General features: G+C 42.5%; 3 protein-coding genes across 3 annotated transcripts; 1 reads left to right on the plus strand and 2 right to left on the minus strand.

The window, feature by feature from the left end:
• Positions 1 to 642: 642 nt before the first annotated feature.
• On the plus strand, positions 643 to 1,854 carry BRETT_002722 (uncharacterized protein; the record flags this gene model as incomplete). The annotated part of the gene is made up of 1 exon (XM_041281243.1): positions 643 to 1,854. One exon carries the CDS (start codon positions 643 to 645, stop codon positions 1,852 to 1,854), a length of 1,212 nt encoding a protein of 403 aa, XP_041139034.1.
• Positions 1,855 to 3,249: 1,395 nt separating this feature from the next.
• On the minus strand, positions 3,250 to 4,455 carry BRETT_002723 (uncharacterized protein; the record flags this gene model as incomplete). The annotated part of the gene is made up of 3 exons (XM_041281244.1): positions 3,250 to 3,927; positions 3,950 to 3,968; positions 3,992 to 4,455. 3 exons carry the CDS (start codon positions 4,453 to 4,455, stop codon positions 3,250 to 3,252), a joined length of 1,161 nt encoding a protein of 386 aa, XP_041139035.1.
• Positions 4,456 to 12,508: 8,053 nt separating this feature from the next.
• Positions 12,509 to 13,693, minus strand: BRETT_002724 (uncharacterized protein; the record flags this gene model as incomplete). Its single annotated transcript, XM_041281245.1, has 1 exon — positions 12,509 to 13,693. The coding sequence occupies one exon, from the start codon at positions 13,691 to 13,693 to the stop codon at positions 12,509 to 12,511; it is 1,185 nt and encodes a 394-aa protein (XP_041139036.1).
• Between the last annotated feature and the right edge of the window lie 760 nt (positions 13,694 to 14,453).

The raw sequence follows: 14,453 nt of genomic DNA on the forward strand, positions 1-14,453 counted from the left end.
TTATATAGTTAGCTTTAAGAGTGAGTCCAGGACCCAAAAGCACTGCAGAAGTACCCTCTAAGTTTCTATTGCGTCACTGTTGTTCCTCCACATCTTATTTTGATACATTAAGGGTGTCGATAAGCTTCGAACATAGAACCTCTGACAATAATTACTGTAGTAATTGAGCTTTTACGCAAAAGGATCAAATATAAGTAACGGACGGCATTCCACTTCATATGGGGGCAGTACATTTTTTAGGATAGTAAAATAATGTTTGTGTACTAAAATAATATTTGAGTACTTGTCAAACCTGTAGGTAGCACACTACCAAAACACATTCTGCAGTCCCTAGGGACCACCCCTACATCGCACGTAGACGCGTCAATAGACGCAATTACCGTACAGCTTACGAAAAAAAAAAGAGAGAAATTTTCTGGCCCCTCGCCCGAGCCGGAGTTGATTCGCGTGATTCAGGTGAAGTCTGCACCTGATTGGGCGGCGCAACTCCGAGCGCTGCGCATGGCATATAATTATCTATCCCGTGACGGGTTGCATGCCGCGCAGGGGGTGCGTATTTAAAGAGCGCGCGCTGCATCTTTCCACTGCTCTCTGCCCGTACACAGACAACAACTTTGCAAATTCTACAGACTGCAAACAACAATGCCACGCGCACCTAGCTTTGTTAAAATCGTGACTAAGGCTGCGCCGCACGTGCCGTACTTCACACCGCGCCAGCCTGCGCCGGCCGGCTCGTTCCGGGGTGCGCACGAGGCGCCGCTGCTTTTCACCCCCTTGCGCATCCGCAACATCCATTTGGCAAACAGAATTGGTGTTTCTCCCATGTGTCTATACTCGGCGGCCCATGATGGCGCTGCCACTGACTACCATCTAATACACTACGGGCAGTATGCGCTTCGCGGCCCATCGCTAGTCATTATGGAAAGCGTTGCGGTGACACCCGCAGGGCGCATCACTCCGCATTGTCTCGGAATATACTCGGATACGCAAAAGGCGCAGTTGAAGCGCATAGTCGACTTTTACCATTCGCAGGGCAAGGTTATTGGGCCGCAACTCTCGCATGCGGGTATGCGCTCATCGTGCCTGCCGCTCTTCTATGACGAGTGCGACTGCCCCGTTGATGACGAGAGAGGAGGATGGCTGGAAGAGGTGGAAGGGCCTTCAGTCAGCGCCGAGTTCCCGCACAGCCGTGTGCTGAGTGCAGGGCGCATTGCGCGCATCGTCAGCGCATTCAAGGAGGCGGCGCGCGCGTCGATTGTGGACTGCGGCTTCGACTTCATCGAGATCCACGCTGCGCACGGGTTCCTTATCCACCAGTTCATGTCCCCATTAGGCAATAAGCGCACGGACCGGTACGGCGGCAGCTTTGAAAACAGGATTCGGCTGCTCATGGAGGTGCTTGATGCGGTGCGCGAGGTGCGCGCGGAGACCGGGCGCGACTTCCCGATTTTTGTGCGGATCTCCGCTAGCGACAACGACGAGTCGAACGAGCGCAGCTGGCGACTTGCGGATTCGGTGCGGCTGGCGCCTCTTCTTGCGGCGCATGGCGCAGACCTCATCGACGTGTCGTCGGGCGGCATGCAGGCTGCGCGCGCCCCGCACATCAGCCAGCGCGACATGGCGCGGCGTATCAAGCGCACCGTCGAGCGCACCTGCCTTGTTTCCGCCGTCGGCGGCATCACCGACGGAAAAGTCGCCGAAGACCTCTTGCAACAAAATTACTGCGACCTCTGCTTGGCCGCAAGGGGTTTTCTGAAGGAGCCCGGCATGGTTGAGAGGTGGGCAGACCAGCTGGGTGCAGATATCCAGATGAATCTCCAGGATGGATGGTGCTTTGGCAAAGTTTGGGACTGAAATCTGGAGAAATGCTGCAGGCGCAGATCAAGAGCCGACATGTAATGCTATGCTAATGAACAGAAACGATTTTATGGTTAAAAGTAGGCAGTAGTGGTGTAAAGAGGCAGTGTTACTGCAATCACGATGACTACCGATTGTATTGGTGCTACTTATAGCATTACTGTAGGTTTGTAGTGATGCTACTTACTGCATTCTTGTAGGTTTGTATTGGTGCTACTTACAGCATTACTGTAGGTTTGTACAGATGTTTACAGCATAATGGATGCTTACACTAAGGTGAATAATCGCACTAGTATGCTCATAATAAGATGAATGATCGCAGTATAGTATGCCCATAATAAGGTGAATACTCACAGCATATTATGAATACACACAGTATGGTATGTCCACAGTATAGTAACTACTTACTTCTTGCTTATAGTATAGCAATACTTAGTTCCTGCTTACAATATAAATCCTCACTATTCATGCTCCCTACTCATACTATGCTCATTTACTTGATATTCGTATACCTAATATTCTGCTTCCAGCTTCTATGCTTACTGTAATTATATGAAGAATACCTCCAGGCTGTGCAAAACATGCTGGAAATTCCCTCTTTAAACGAAGATAACCACATTACATAGCAACATGGAGTTCTGGATCCATTGTTGGTCACGAGAGCTTAAATCAATCCCTTTTTCCACTGCTTCTTGGACCAAGTATGATGTCACAAACGAGCTTCAGCCAATGGCAGTAAAATAGCATGGTCGATCGACGCGACGCCCGCATCCACATTTTACAGTTGTTAGACATCTCTATATTTCTGATAATTATTGGATTGACGCAGAAACTACTGAAGCGTAGAGCAAAATTTATATTAAATAGACTGTATCAGGGAAGAAAAAGAATAATCCTTATACTGCCGATTAAATGCAGATTCCCAGTAAGAAACCAGAGTAAGCCCATATAGAAAAGAGAGAGAAGAAAGGAATAAAGAGATAGAAAAATAGAAAAATAGAGAAGGAGAAAAGGAGACGAAAAGAAAATAGAAAAGAAAAGAAGAAAGAGAAGGGAAGAAAACAAAAAACAAGTAAAGCCAAAAAGATAAGTGCAAAATTAAAAGAAGGTCAAATATGATATAGTATAGCAGTGAAATAATAGTAAACTATGATAACAACAAAAAAGTAACAATACACGCCAGAATCGAGAACAAAACAAAACCAGTAACTGACAAAGTGAATACAAAGACAATCAAATGGAAAAATAGCACACCGGGAATGATGTCTGAAGGAATAGAAGACATCTATAACATTCCATGTGTCTTTATAAAGAGAATCCAAAAGCACATTAAAAAAAAATTAAATCCTTTTTTTTTTTCCAATTTTCAATTTTCCAATTTTCAAAATTTTTTCACGCGGACAACGGCACCTCGGTGAGCGCTGCGGGTTGCGCCTCAGCGGCGTGCGCAGGATGGCCAGCGGCGGAAGAAGAAGCCTTAGTAACAGTTATTCCATCTATAGAGGCAGGCTTACCGTTGGGAACATTTTTGAGACACGTGTACTGGGCTCTGTTGGCGTTGAGGTGCTTTTTAAGCTGGTCCTTGCGGAAAAAACGCTTTCCGCAACCCCATTTTGTACCGTCCACAAGTTCGCCTGCGCACACAAAGCGCTTCACACTGTTTGTATGCTGCTCCTTGTTGTGTCTAATGTAGTCAGACTTTCTCTTAAATCTCGAGTGGCACACATTGCATTCGAAGCGCTTCTCATCAGAGTGCGCCGAGAGCTTGTGAACTAACATATTGTGTCTTCTTGTGTACTCCTTTCCGCAGTGATCGCACCGGAAAAGCTTCTTTGCTTTGATTTTAAGATGGGTGCGCTGGAAAGGCTTGACCTCCACGAAGCCGCGCACGGGTTGCGCCGAAGATGGCGGTGTTGCGCTACCTAGCGAAGGCGGGCAGCTGTGCGTCGGATGGTGCGCAGGCTTGCCGCCTGTTGCCAGCGGCACCACCCATGGCGCTTGCGCAGGGAACGCTTGCGCATCTGCGGAGCGGAAGTAGCCAGGACCCGCATACGCTGGAATGCGCTGGGTCTCCGGGATGAAGGCGAGCTACATGGTTGGGCTGCTGTGGCCTGAGGAGATCATTGGGAGCAACTGCGCGCCGGCGTTTGCTTGCGCCTGCGCAGGTGCGGATGTTGGCGCTGGAGTTGGAACTGGCGCCCGTGCTGCTTGCACTGCCTGCGCTGGCGCGGACCCAGGGGTGGCGCCAGGGGTGGGCGGATAGTACGTGTAGTATGCGGCGGCAGCGTCACCAGGCCGGCGGTAAACAACATTCAGGGGTGCGCCCTTGGCCTGCAGCACCGGAAAGCCAGGCGCTCCAACAAAAGCAGACTGCGGATGCGGACCAAATGCAGGTCCAAACATTGGAATCCCAATCGGAACGTTCCGTGGTGTGCATTCAGTCGGCGAAAGAGGTGGGTATGAAACGGTGTAAGGATGCATTTGCGGAAAGATGGGTGGTAGGTTGGGAGCAGGAAGAACGTTGGCACGGTTAGAAATGGGTCCCACATTAGTCGGTGGAAGACTAAGTGGGGCAGTTCTTCTGGCTGGGAAGTTCATGGGTGAGACTGAAAGCATTCAGAGCGATGCGTTGATTAAAAACAACTGGTAGCGCTAGAAATGGAGTAAAAGTGACTGATTATTGCAGGAAAAGATAGTTGGTATTTAAGTTTGGGAAGTTTGGAGTGATGGGAAGGGGAAAGAAAGGAAGAGATGAAAGGGATAAGAAGAAGGGAAAGGAAGGAAAGGAAATGGAACAAAAGGAGATGAAGACTCGGTGATAAGAAATATGGAGGTGAGAAAAAGATGGGAAAGCGAAACCTTTTTAAAGGATGTGTAAGAAGCAAGTTTGAAAGGAAAATAGAAAATAAGAAAAGAGGATCGGCAAATGGAACACGGCGGTGAATAAACACGTAAGGATAAAGAGAGTCAGACATTGAGAAATTGAGACCAAAAGAAGATGGGGAATAACACATCAAGATGACCGGTGTGCAGTAAAGTGAATGCAAGTTGGGACAGAAACATGGGCCCTAAGTGGAAGCGGGTGAATAGCCAAAAAAAAATAAAAAAATGCATACAAGGCCCGTTAATCCGTATTTGGATTCATTAACTTCGCATACTGCATTTTATTGTCTTCGATAGGTGTGCTTACATGATAGTTGCAAATTGTGTCCATATCTTTTAACACACACGCTTCCCGCATTGTTGGCCCAATACGCTTACACTTTTATTTTCTATTCTTTTGGGAAACAATTATCTGTAAACAACTCAACAATGGATTCTCCCACATTGTTTTGGCGCGGTTAGCATATTAAATATCCTTCCCATTCAATACTTGATCAATCTAAACTCTCGTTTTTTTTTTTTTTTTACTTTATCTGGTTCGTATAAGCCTTATTTTTACAGCATTATCAAGCAACTGCATTAATTTTTACGCTTTTTTTTTTTTTTTTTTTTTTTTTTTCTTCCCTTCTTTCCTTCGTTTTGCAATTCATACCGCTTCTGACTAAATTCTTTGTTCCAAGCGCATGGCTGCCAGCTTATGTTTTTCCTGATCTTTTTATTCAACTTGCTAAATTATTCATACGTAAGTTTTTTTTGTTTTTTCATATATATTTTTTCGTGCATTAACCTTTTTCTACTTCTATTTTTTCTATTTCCGATATTCCTGCATTGCTTACAAGATTTATAACACAGTAGCAATTATCAGCTGCTTTTCACATCAATACGCGTTTAAGCTTATACCATGACACCACCTGATAGCGTTCGTGACGCATTCAGGTTCACCTGCATTAATAGCTACACACTTGCAAACATCTTAAAACACTTCGGTTAAATAATTTCTTATTACTAATAATAATATTCTTTATGGCCAATAATGCTGTCATTGTTGTCAAATGTTACAATATTTTTTCGTTCTCCCTATCCCTAAACGCTGAAACATTTTGGATTATTCAGAACAATACAGATAAACCATCCGGAACAATCATGCTTTTAATAGTGTCTTATTCAGCTGCTTTTTCTATCCAATATAAATGGTTATTTCCAGCTGCACCGGGGATATTCCCCAGGCTTCTTGTAACCCGAGGGATGGATCTTCAAGACCTTCATGCCCCATATTTCCGTTGTCACAGCACGCTTTTAATTATTATGGGCCTTAGACAGAACATTTTTATCTGGATTAAAAGCTAATTTCGTTCTATTTTTTTACAATTGATGAAACTTTCTTCCTTATGAACTTCGATATTTTTACCACTTGGCAATTTGGAGGAGTCGCGTTCTGACCGCTTTGCGCCTACTTATTTAAGGTTACTCATGCTTTGGGTGATTTTCCTCGTTCACATTAGTTTAATTTGGCGGACCCCCGGGACTTATTTCGTTTCTTTCTCAGCCGTTGGTTGTACTACATAGCATTTTCTCTCTTTTTTGCTCACTTGTCCTTACTTTTTTTTTGCTTATTTCTATTCTTCTCCTTTTAGGCAGGTAAATAAGTGCTTTTTTACACGAATGGCGTACTCCTCGGTTCCCTCCCAAAGTTGCAGGCTTTGTTAGGCGTCTGTTTGAAGGTAGATGTTTCAGAATTATTTGAGGCGTAGATTGGATCAATAGACAAAGGAGAGAGAAACAAAAAGAAAAGATGAAGCCGAGTAGTTTACGTTTTGCTTTTTAATTATTACGACATCGGTTTACCATCCCTTGACGCGCAAATCGAGTCTCCTCCGGGATGTATAGTCCAAGCCCAAGGAAGGAAGGGTCAGAAATCGCTCAATCCCAAAATCTGAAACCGGATTCGGACCATTTAACACACAATACACGCTCTGGACGTATAAACAGGAAGTAATAATTACAAATCGGGAGATTGCGATTTATGAGACACCACACGGTGCAGCAAAGCAACGCAAAAGTGAACAATGCGATTTATTGTTTCGGAGATACTAAAATAATATAACATCAATAGGGATTGGGAAAATATTCACACGCCCTCGTGCATGAGAAAAAATCGGCAGTAGTTTTTTTAATTATTTAATTATTATTATTTTCTGATTCTTAAAAATTTGCAAGCATTATGCTCTAAGTAAATTCGGCACTCGGTAAATAGGCTAATTGACCTTGTCTTAAGCGCTTTCCCGACGGATTGGTATACTCAGGCCAAAAAGCGTATTCATGTACTTTGAAAAGAAAAAGTTCTGGCGGGCTCGGAGAACACAAAGAAGATAAAAAATTAAAAAAATAAAATTTGAAACAAAACAATTACTATTGTTGCTCACCAGGTGATTTTTCCCGCACCTAAATTTTTTTCGAGTCATTTTTATCGGGGAAGCACCACTAGAAAAACTAGAGGAAGAAGCCATAATCACCTGACGCCCAAATCCAATATTTATTAGAGATTAGAGCTTCCCCGATGACAAAATACTGTTGTTGGAAAACACCAGCATGAAGAAATTTGGGCGGACAACCCCACCCCAACATAGCAGTTGGTGTTTTGTTGAATTGACCCAATCCACACTTGGCACAATCCAACTTTGCATAATTCTTTCTATTCTAAGACTTGGGCTGGGAGGAGTAGCAGCGTGGAAGGCTGTGTAATTGCAGTGGATAAATATGGACCTTGTGGATTGTCTAAAAAATAGAACTTATTGGGAGTATGCAGTCACAGCCGTGGGATATATAAATTGGCAGACAATTGACACTTTGATGAATGGAATTCGGAGCAGGAAAAATTTTAGTCATCCTTCTTCTCTCATCACATGCTACAAAGGCGGGTAAATCAAAGTTAGTGCAATGCGTCGGCGGTTTTATCCGTTGTGCAAATTTTTTTTTGTATAGAGTTACAATCCAAAAACTTTATTTGCTTGCTTGTTTGTTTTACTTTGTCAGAGAAGCATAACCACAATAGAATATTCTGCTTTCAGCATTATTCTGGTGTTACGTCGGCATAATCTGAATGATAAATCGGAATATTTTCCTGAAAGAGGGTTACGAATGTCACCAAGTGTTACAAAACAAAGCCGCTTTAGGTTTTATTGTGGGAAACAAATTTGGTTCATCTTGCCTATATTGTCTCATAGAACCGCTGGCACAGCATGCTGGCTTTAACGGACCAATTGATTCTTTTTCATCCGTGTACTCTTCTTCTCTTGTCTTCTTTATGAATCGTTTGTTTTCACTTCGTTTCTTTTTAGGACAACGTGATTGTTAACCAATTGCAACCTTAACTACTTGCGGTACCGTAGGAATGCATCGGGCACTGATGTCATAAATTAAGGCGAGGGAAAATGCAAAGGCAGGGACTAATAAAATTCTTCACTGACAATAAAGAACTGAAAGCACACTGAGCTGAGAAGGTGCCGCACAACAGTTATTAAACATAGATCCAATACATTTAGCATCTGTCCAGTTAGATTTTAGTAAATTGCGAAGCACAAGGAAAAGCGTTTAGTGCTTTATTTTAAAGGGCCGATCTGAACATCTCGACCATTTTTAGTTCCTGCGGTGTTGGTGCCGGATCATTTTCACTTCCTGCGGAAGTACGGTATGTAGAAGCAGCAGCACATTTTTTTTTTAAATCTTGATTCTTCCATCAAATTCAGACACCATCCATAACCCAATCCAGTCACACTTAACGTAGATGATTAACAAATGTGAACACTTTAAGAACCAACCAAGATGAAAGTTCCTCAAGATCACAATATCTTACAAAGAGGCCATTAATTGCTCCCATTTCTAGTCTTGCTTCTGCTTTTGAAGATTACCTAACCCCGTTCTTAGTAATAGCGCCTCCTTATTCAATCGTTTTTGTTTCTTCCTCTAAACGGCAACATTTTTTTTTTTTTGCAGGCCCCATTTACTTTTACCGAGAGAACAATTCGATTTGGGAGGAGCAGCTGGTCGGTACTAAAATTTCAAGCCAAATTCATAGTGTATCTGTCGGCCTCCTTACGACTCCTTATTTCTGTATTATTTTTTGCTTTTATTATTTTTTTTTATTTTTTTTGCTTTTATTATTTTTTATTATTTTTTTAATTTTTTTAATTTTTTTAGTATTTATTTTTTATTTTTTATTGACCAAAAATAAGCAACCCTCTGGCGATCCGTGACGAAGTCGTTTTGGATCACTTCACATTAATTAATCATTCGATTATGCTACATACTGGCTTCAAAATCAACTAGAACTAATTGAAAGATACGGGAATGCTCTAAGCTAAGCACAAAATGCTAGCTAACGTGCCAATTAAATTTACGTAGCTGCCATCATGGAGCTGGAAAGTATCCTCATGCCAATATTTTCTAAAAGACACATTGGCAATCAAATCATGATTGGACTCGAGCTTTGAGACTTCACAACCAAATTTAAGTAAATTCCTGAAATCTGGACCCTTCTATACACTAAACGGCAACCAATGCTTTTTGACTTCAAGCCATAAAAATTTTGCCACACATTTTGTCACACCTTTTGCAATTGGAAACACGAGTTACAATCATGTATCCAACTTCAAGTTACCAGGAAATTCGATCGACAACATGTCTGAATGTTCCAATACTACATCAAGATTGCTTAAGATTGACGATAAGAACATATTAACGTGGCTTTCGGACCACATTAAGTGGAAAATTATGCACAAGGAGTACATCCATTTTTCTACATCTTAAGACTTGCTTATCATGAACTCCACAAGGATATACTCAGAGTAGCTGCCATTTGCATCTCAAGTGCACTATTTAAATTGAAAGGGAGACAGAGATCGCGGAAAATTAACTTTTAAAAGAGATGTGGCATAATTTGTTGGAAAATGCTGCCATGCTTTTTTATTGAAGTGAGTCAGGAGTTTGGATACCAGAATGGCTTTTTTCGTTAAATCAAGATGAAAATTCATATTTGAAAGCAGAAAACAAAACACTCCTATCACGTTTATGTTGTTGGCTGTCGACAAAGTTGGATCAGGTGGTGATTTTGTCTGTTATCGTGTTAAAAAGCAAAATAGTGGCGGTACGAATCAAATGTCGGAAATTCAACAGAACCTCAGAATAACAATACTTTTTTTTGAACACATAGAAGCATAATTTCAATGTGACTATACGATCACCTAAATAAGGAAAGTTGGATGTTTTGGAGATATATCACTAACGTGCGCTGGAAATGCGATTCAAAATTGATTCATTGCAGGATAGCCGGAAATTTGTTCAACCAACCATATATCCGGATATAGGTACTGCCCATATTGAGTACCTCACACTATTCTGTTCATTTAATATTAGGACATACTCCATTCATCTATCGTTACAACATTCTTCCTTCAATTTTTGTGTAACACAGGTCAGAATATGTTGAAGGAGAACATCAATATGCGTTTATCATTTTTGTAATTTTTGCAATGGCTATCTTTGGTACACAGCGGAATTTCGATTTCAACGATATAGAAAGCAAAACCGCAGGGTAAGCGGTTGCTTTGCTTTGTCATCTTTTTATCTCACGATCGGGATCCTGGTAACATTTTGTTGCTTCTTTCACTTGGGCCTATGTTAACGTTTGAAGCAGTAAAACGTCTTGCTCTTTTTCATATTTTTCAAAAATTTGAGGGGCGATGTATTTGGAACTGTGTAAGGTGGACATTTAACGCTGCAGACAGGTCTAGACGGCTCGTAACATATTTGACAACAATTTACTACTGGGTGCATTTATTATTTTACGGGTTGCAACCTCAGAACTCGAGAAACTTGCATGTTGTTTTGCCTTAAATCAATTATTCTACCTAAAATAGATGGGTAAATGGGTTTCAAACAGCAAAAGATCAGTAGAAGATTCTGATTTGAAGACATTTAGCATGCAAATCGAGTACATGCTAAATAATAAAAGACGAAGACTTAGTTTGTTATCAAATGACACACTGAATCTGGTACGAAGGATTTTGAGGATTTCTTACGCTTTGATAGAATCATTACAATTTCTATGACTCCTATCAACACTTTGATATTGACAACAGTTTGCATGGCATACGATTGCAATAATGGACCTACTCTTTCCAAAACATCATTCAATATCATCATATTTGACGTCTACGCCTTCGGTACTCTAGTCTTGTCGATTTTCTGGTTTTAAGTATTTTTTTTAGCTTGTTCAGGTATCCAACAGATGTCTAAATTTTGGCATTTAACGACTTCTAAAAAAGATCACACATGCAAAATTACTTTTAGAAGTGAATATTAATTGAACCTTTTCTAAAAGATATAATCTTCTGAAAAATATTTCATATATCAGATTGCTTTTGAAAAAGAATGCGGTCAGAATATATTTACATTGTTATTTACTATTGTGAACCGACACTATGGTGCGGGGTAACATGACCTGCATAAACTTGCTTTAGAGGGAATCGGTATAAACCACTGCTAACAATGCTGAATATTATAGCGGGTTTCTTTTCTTTTGGGTTATTCGTGATATATAATTTCCAGATTACCAAGATGCAAATATGAAGTAATTCATGTCTTACTGAAACTTTGCTACTGTCGTGTCATACAGCTTAAACATTTATACTTCTTATTCAGAAGTCGAAATATTTGAATATTTTCAAATCATCAACATCAAAGGAGCACACATACACTGTGCATGCATTCTCAAAATCAGTGTGAGGGAATTATAATGCGCTTTTCCGTTTGATATGAATTCAATGCACTTGAACAGACACGCAAACAATACTATAAATCAAAAAAAGTTGAAGAACAATTAGGAGCCACAGATTTGATACAATGGTTACGGTTTAGTGAAGAGCTTTCAGTAATATTACAAATATATTTAAACAGATTGGTACTTAGTGTGAATTCTAAGGATAAGATAGGATACAATATTTATTGGATTTGCGGTTGTAATTTCGACTTTAAGAGATGAATGCGAATATTTGTGCTCGTTGATTGTTAATTTGTGCGATAGTTTGATGTGTCAGTTTAAGTAACGCTTTAGTGACATGATAATGAGATGATGAAACTGAACTAGGAGATACGAATCAGGATTCAAAATCTCAATTCTGGATTTGCATATTGGCTTGCGGATAGCATTGAAAGTTGCAAATTGACGATCCACAATGATATTTTCAAGGGGGTGATAATATGGAGATACAAATCAAAATCTGTCTGTATTCAGAGGACAAAATCAGGAAATAGAAATGGTGATCGGAGATACAAAGAACGATATTATTGGAAGTATGAATTTGCAATGACTTGTGCTATTGAACGTGAGAGTAATTCGGAAGCGGTTCCGAGTATAGATATAGCGAGAGTATTGGAAGAGTCAGGTTGAAAGTGCTGCATTTGCTATATGACATGGAGAGTATCCGGATACAAACTGACAGTTCTGCGTGGTGAGCCAAGGATGACATCTAGAACTTTTATGGTGATGATGAGGGATGAAGCAGCAAGAGATGAGTGATGATGTGATAAAGTGGAAATGAGATATAGTGATGAGGGATTAAGTGAGGAAAGATTAATTGACGAAAGATTAAGTGATGGGAGGTAAAGTGATGGGAGATATACTAATCACAGATATAGTAATGATGACGGATAGAGAATAAATGCATCATTCATTCTCCGAACAGTCACTCAACATCATATCGTCAAAACTTCACCCCGGTCTCATTAACAGCCCAAGACTGTCTCTAAATGCAGGCATCTTAGCGGATTTCTTGACAAGAATGCCATGGGCCTCTACAGTAGCACCTATGGGAACAGAATTCAAGCATGTGGTGCCTGCTCTGGCAGCTCGCAAGTGACTTTTAAGTTGGTCTTTGCGAAAAAACCTCCTTCCACAGCCCCAGACTTTTCCATCGGGAAGCTTGCCGGAGCACACAAAGCGCTTTTCTTGACTCGTGTGCTGCTCGGTGTTGTGCCGGGTGAAATCAAACTTACGCTTGAAGTATCTGTCGCATTTCTCGCAGTGGTACATTTTTTGACTTGCGCGTGCCGACTGCTTGTGTGCGATCAAATTGTTCTTCCTTGTGTACGACTTCCCGCAGGTACGGCAGGTGAACCGCCGGTCCACGCTGCGAGATGACCTCCCGACGACCTTCACGTCAACGACTAGATCCTGGGAGCTGCTTGTATTCCGGGCGGGCGTCCGCAGACGCATCCTTACACCGGTCGTCGGCGCGTCGATCGACGGCGACGGTGCTTTTTTCGTGCCGCGAACATTATTCGGCAGGGCACTTAGAGCAACGGCAGGGGGTGGTACGAAGCCGTTAAAAGGCCCAACCCTGGCATATATCGGGTCGGCGGACTTCAGCACCGGCCGACCGACCGTGTACAAGCCCGGGTCACTGTAGGCTGCCCGGTTTAGAGCTGCCTGCCGCGTCTGGGCGTACATAATTTGCTGTGGTGTCGTCTGGAGGTAATTCATTGGATGACGATTCACAGAAACCGGAATTTCGAGCTGGATGGGTGCAGCAGGGTAGCCCGGGACGGCAGCCGGGGCCTGCGTGGTGGGGAAGGCCTTTATGGCGGTGCCTGGCACGTAAGCGACCGGGTATACCGGGCGGAGACAGGAAAAATATGGATTATGCAGCGGATCAGGACCACAGGCCACAGTGGGCTCAGTATGGGGTCCCGGGACAGAATACGAGACTGCCATAGGTATGCTGGAAACTCTCTCTGGAACAGGGCCAGGGATACCGACCAGGTTGTCGAATTGACCGATGACTGTCGGAAAATTGGCCTGTGGATAAAAGGTCAGCGGGTAGGCGGCCATATCAGGCCTAATATCATCCGGGTGGCGGGAATCGCCGGCCGCCGCACGTGATAGCTTCCTGTTCATGGCAGAAAACGTCAGGCGGGAGGAAAGAAATTGGGAAAAATCAGTAACAAGTCGGGAAAGAGGCCCAAGAGGAGATAAAGTGTCGAAATGCTGGCGGGTAAAAAAATATTTCGGACTCTATGAGCGGTGCTCGGCCGAATGAGCATGTCGATTGAAGTGGAGTGGGTTTTTCAAGAAGCAAAGGCTCAGACAAGCCTGTTTCCATGTTGATGGGACGAAAGAAGGAGAAGCCGGCCAGGTTTGAACACTGCAGACTTCTATGAAGAAGGAGAGGAGAAACGGATGCGTGTCATCGCGCCTTATGTATGATGATGCAAGCCATATATTAAACCAACACAAGACAGATTGGCTGAAATTGGGTGCCGGGCGACAGCCACACAAGTTTGGGAACTGCTGCAGACAATGGAAGATCACTTGTGGTTACCATTGTCCGGATGTGGCCGATTCCATCTAATCTTCCTCTTCTCGATGTTACAGAACATATGCATTTTTTTCCTCGGGCGAAAATGCAACAACTTACTCAATTGTTTGATCTGACCATACTCGTATTGGCATTCCTTAAATTGATATACCGCGGCTTACCGATACGCGCGTATGCCGAATTGTGCGGGGATCTACTTCATCAGGTAGGACGGTGAAGTTTCTGGAAACAGAATGTGTGCCTGACAAAGCACGAGATTTTTAACATCTGGATGTGGCCGCGATTGATCGCGATAAAACTAATCTTCGCCTGCTGCATAAAGGGGACGCAATAATGCAT

Source organism: Brettanomyces bruxellensis, chromosome 9 (assembly GCF_011074885.1).
Source record: "Brettanomyces bruxellensis chromosome 9, complete sequence".
NCBI classification, from domain to species: Eukaryota; Fungi; Ascomycota; class Pichiomycetes; order Pichiales; family Pichiaceae; genus Brettanomyces; species Brettanomyces bruxellensis.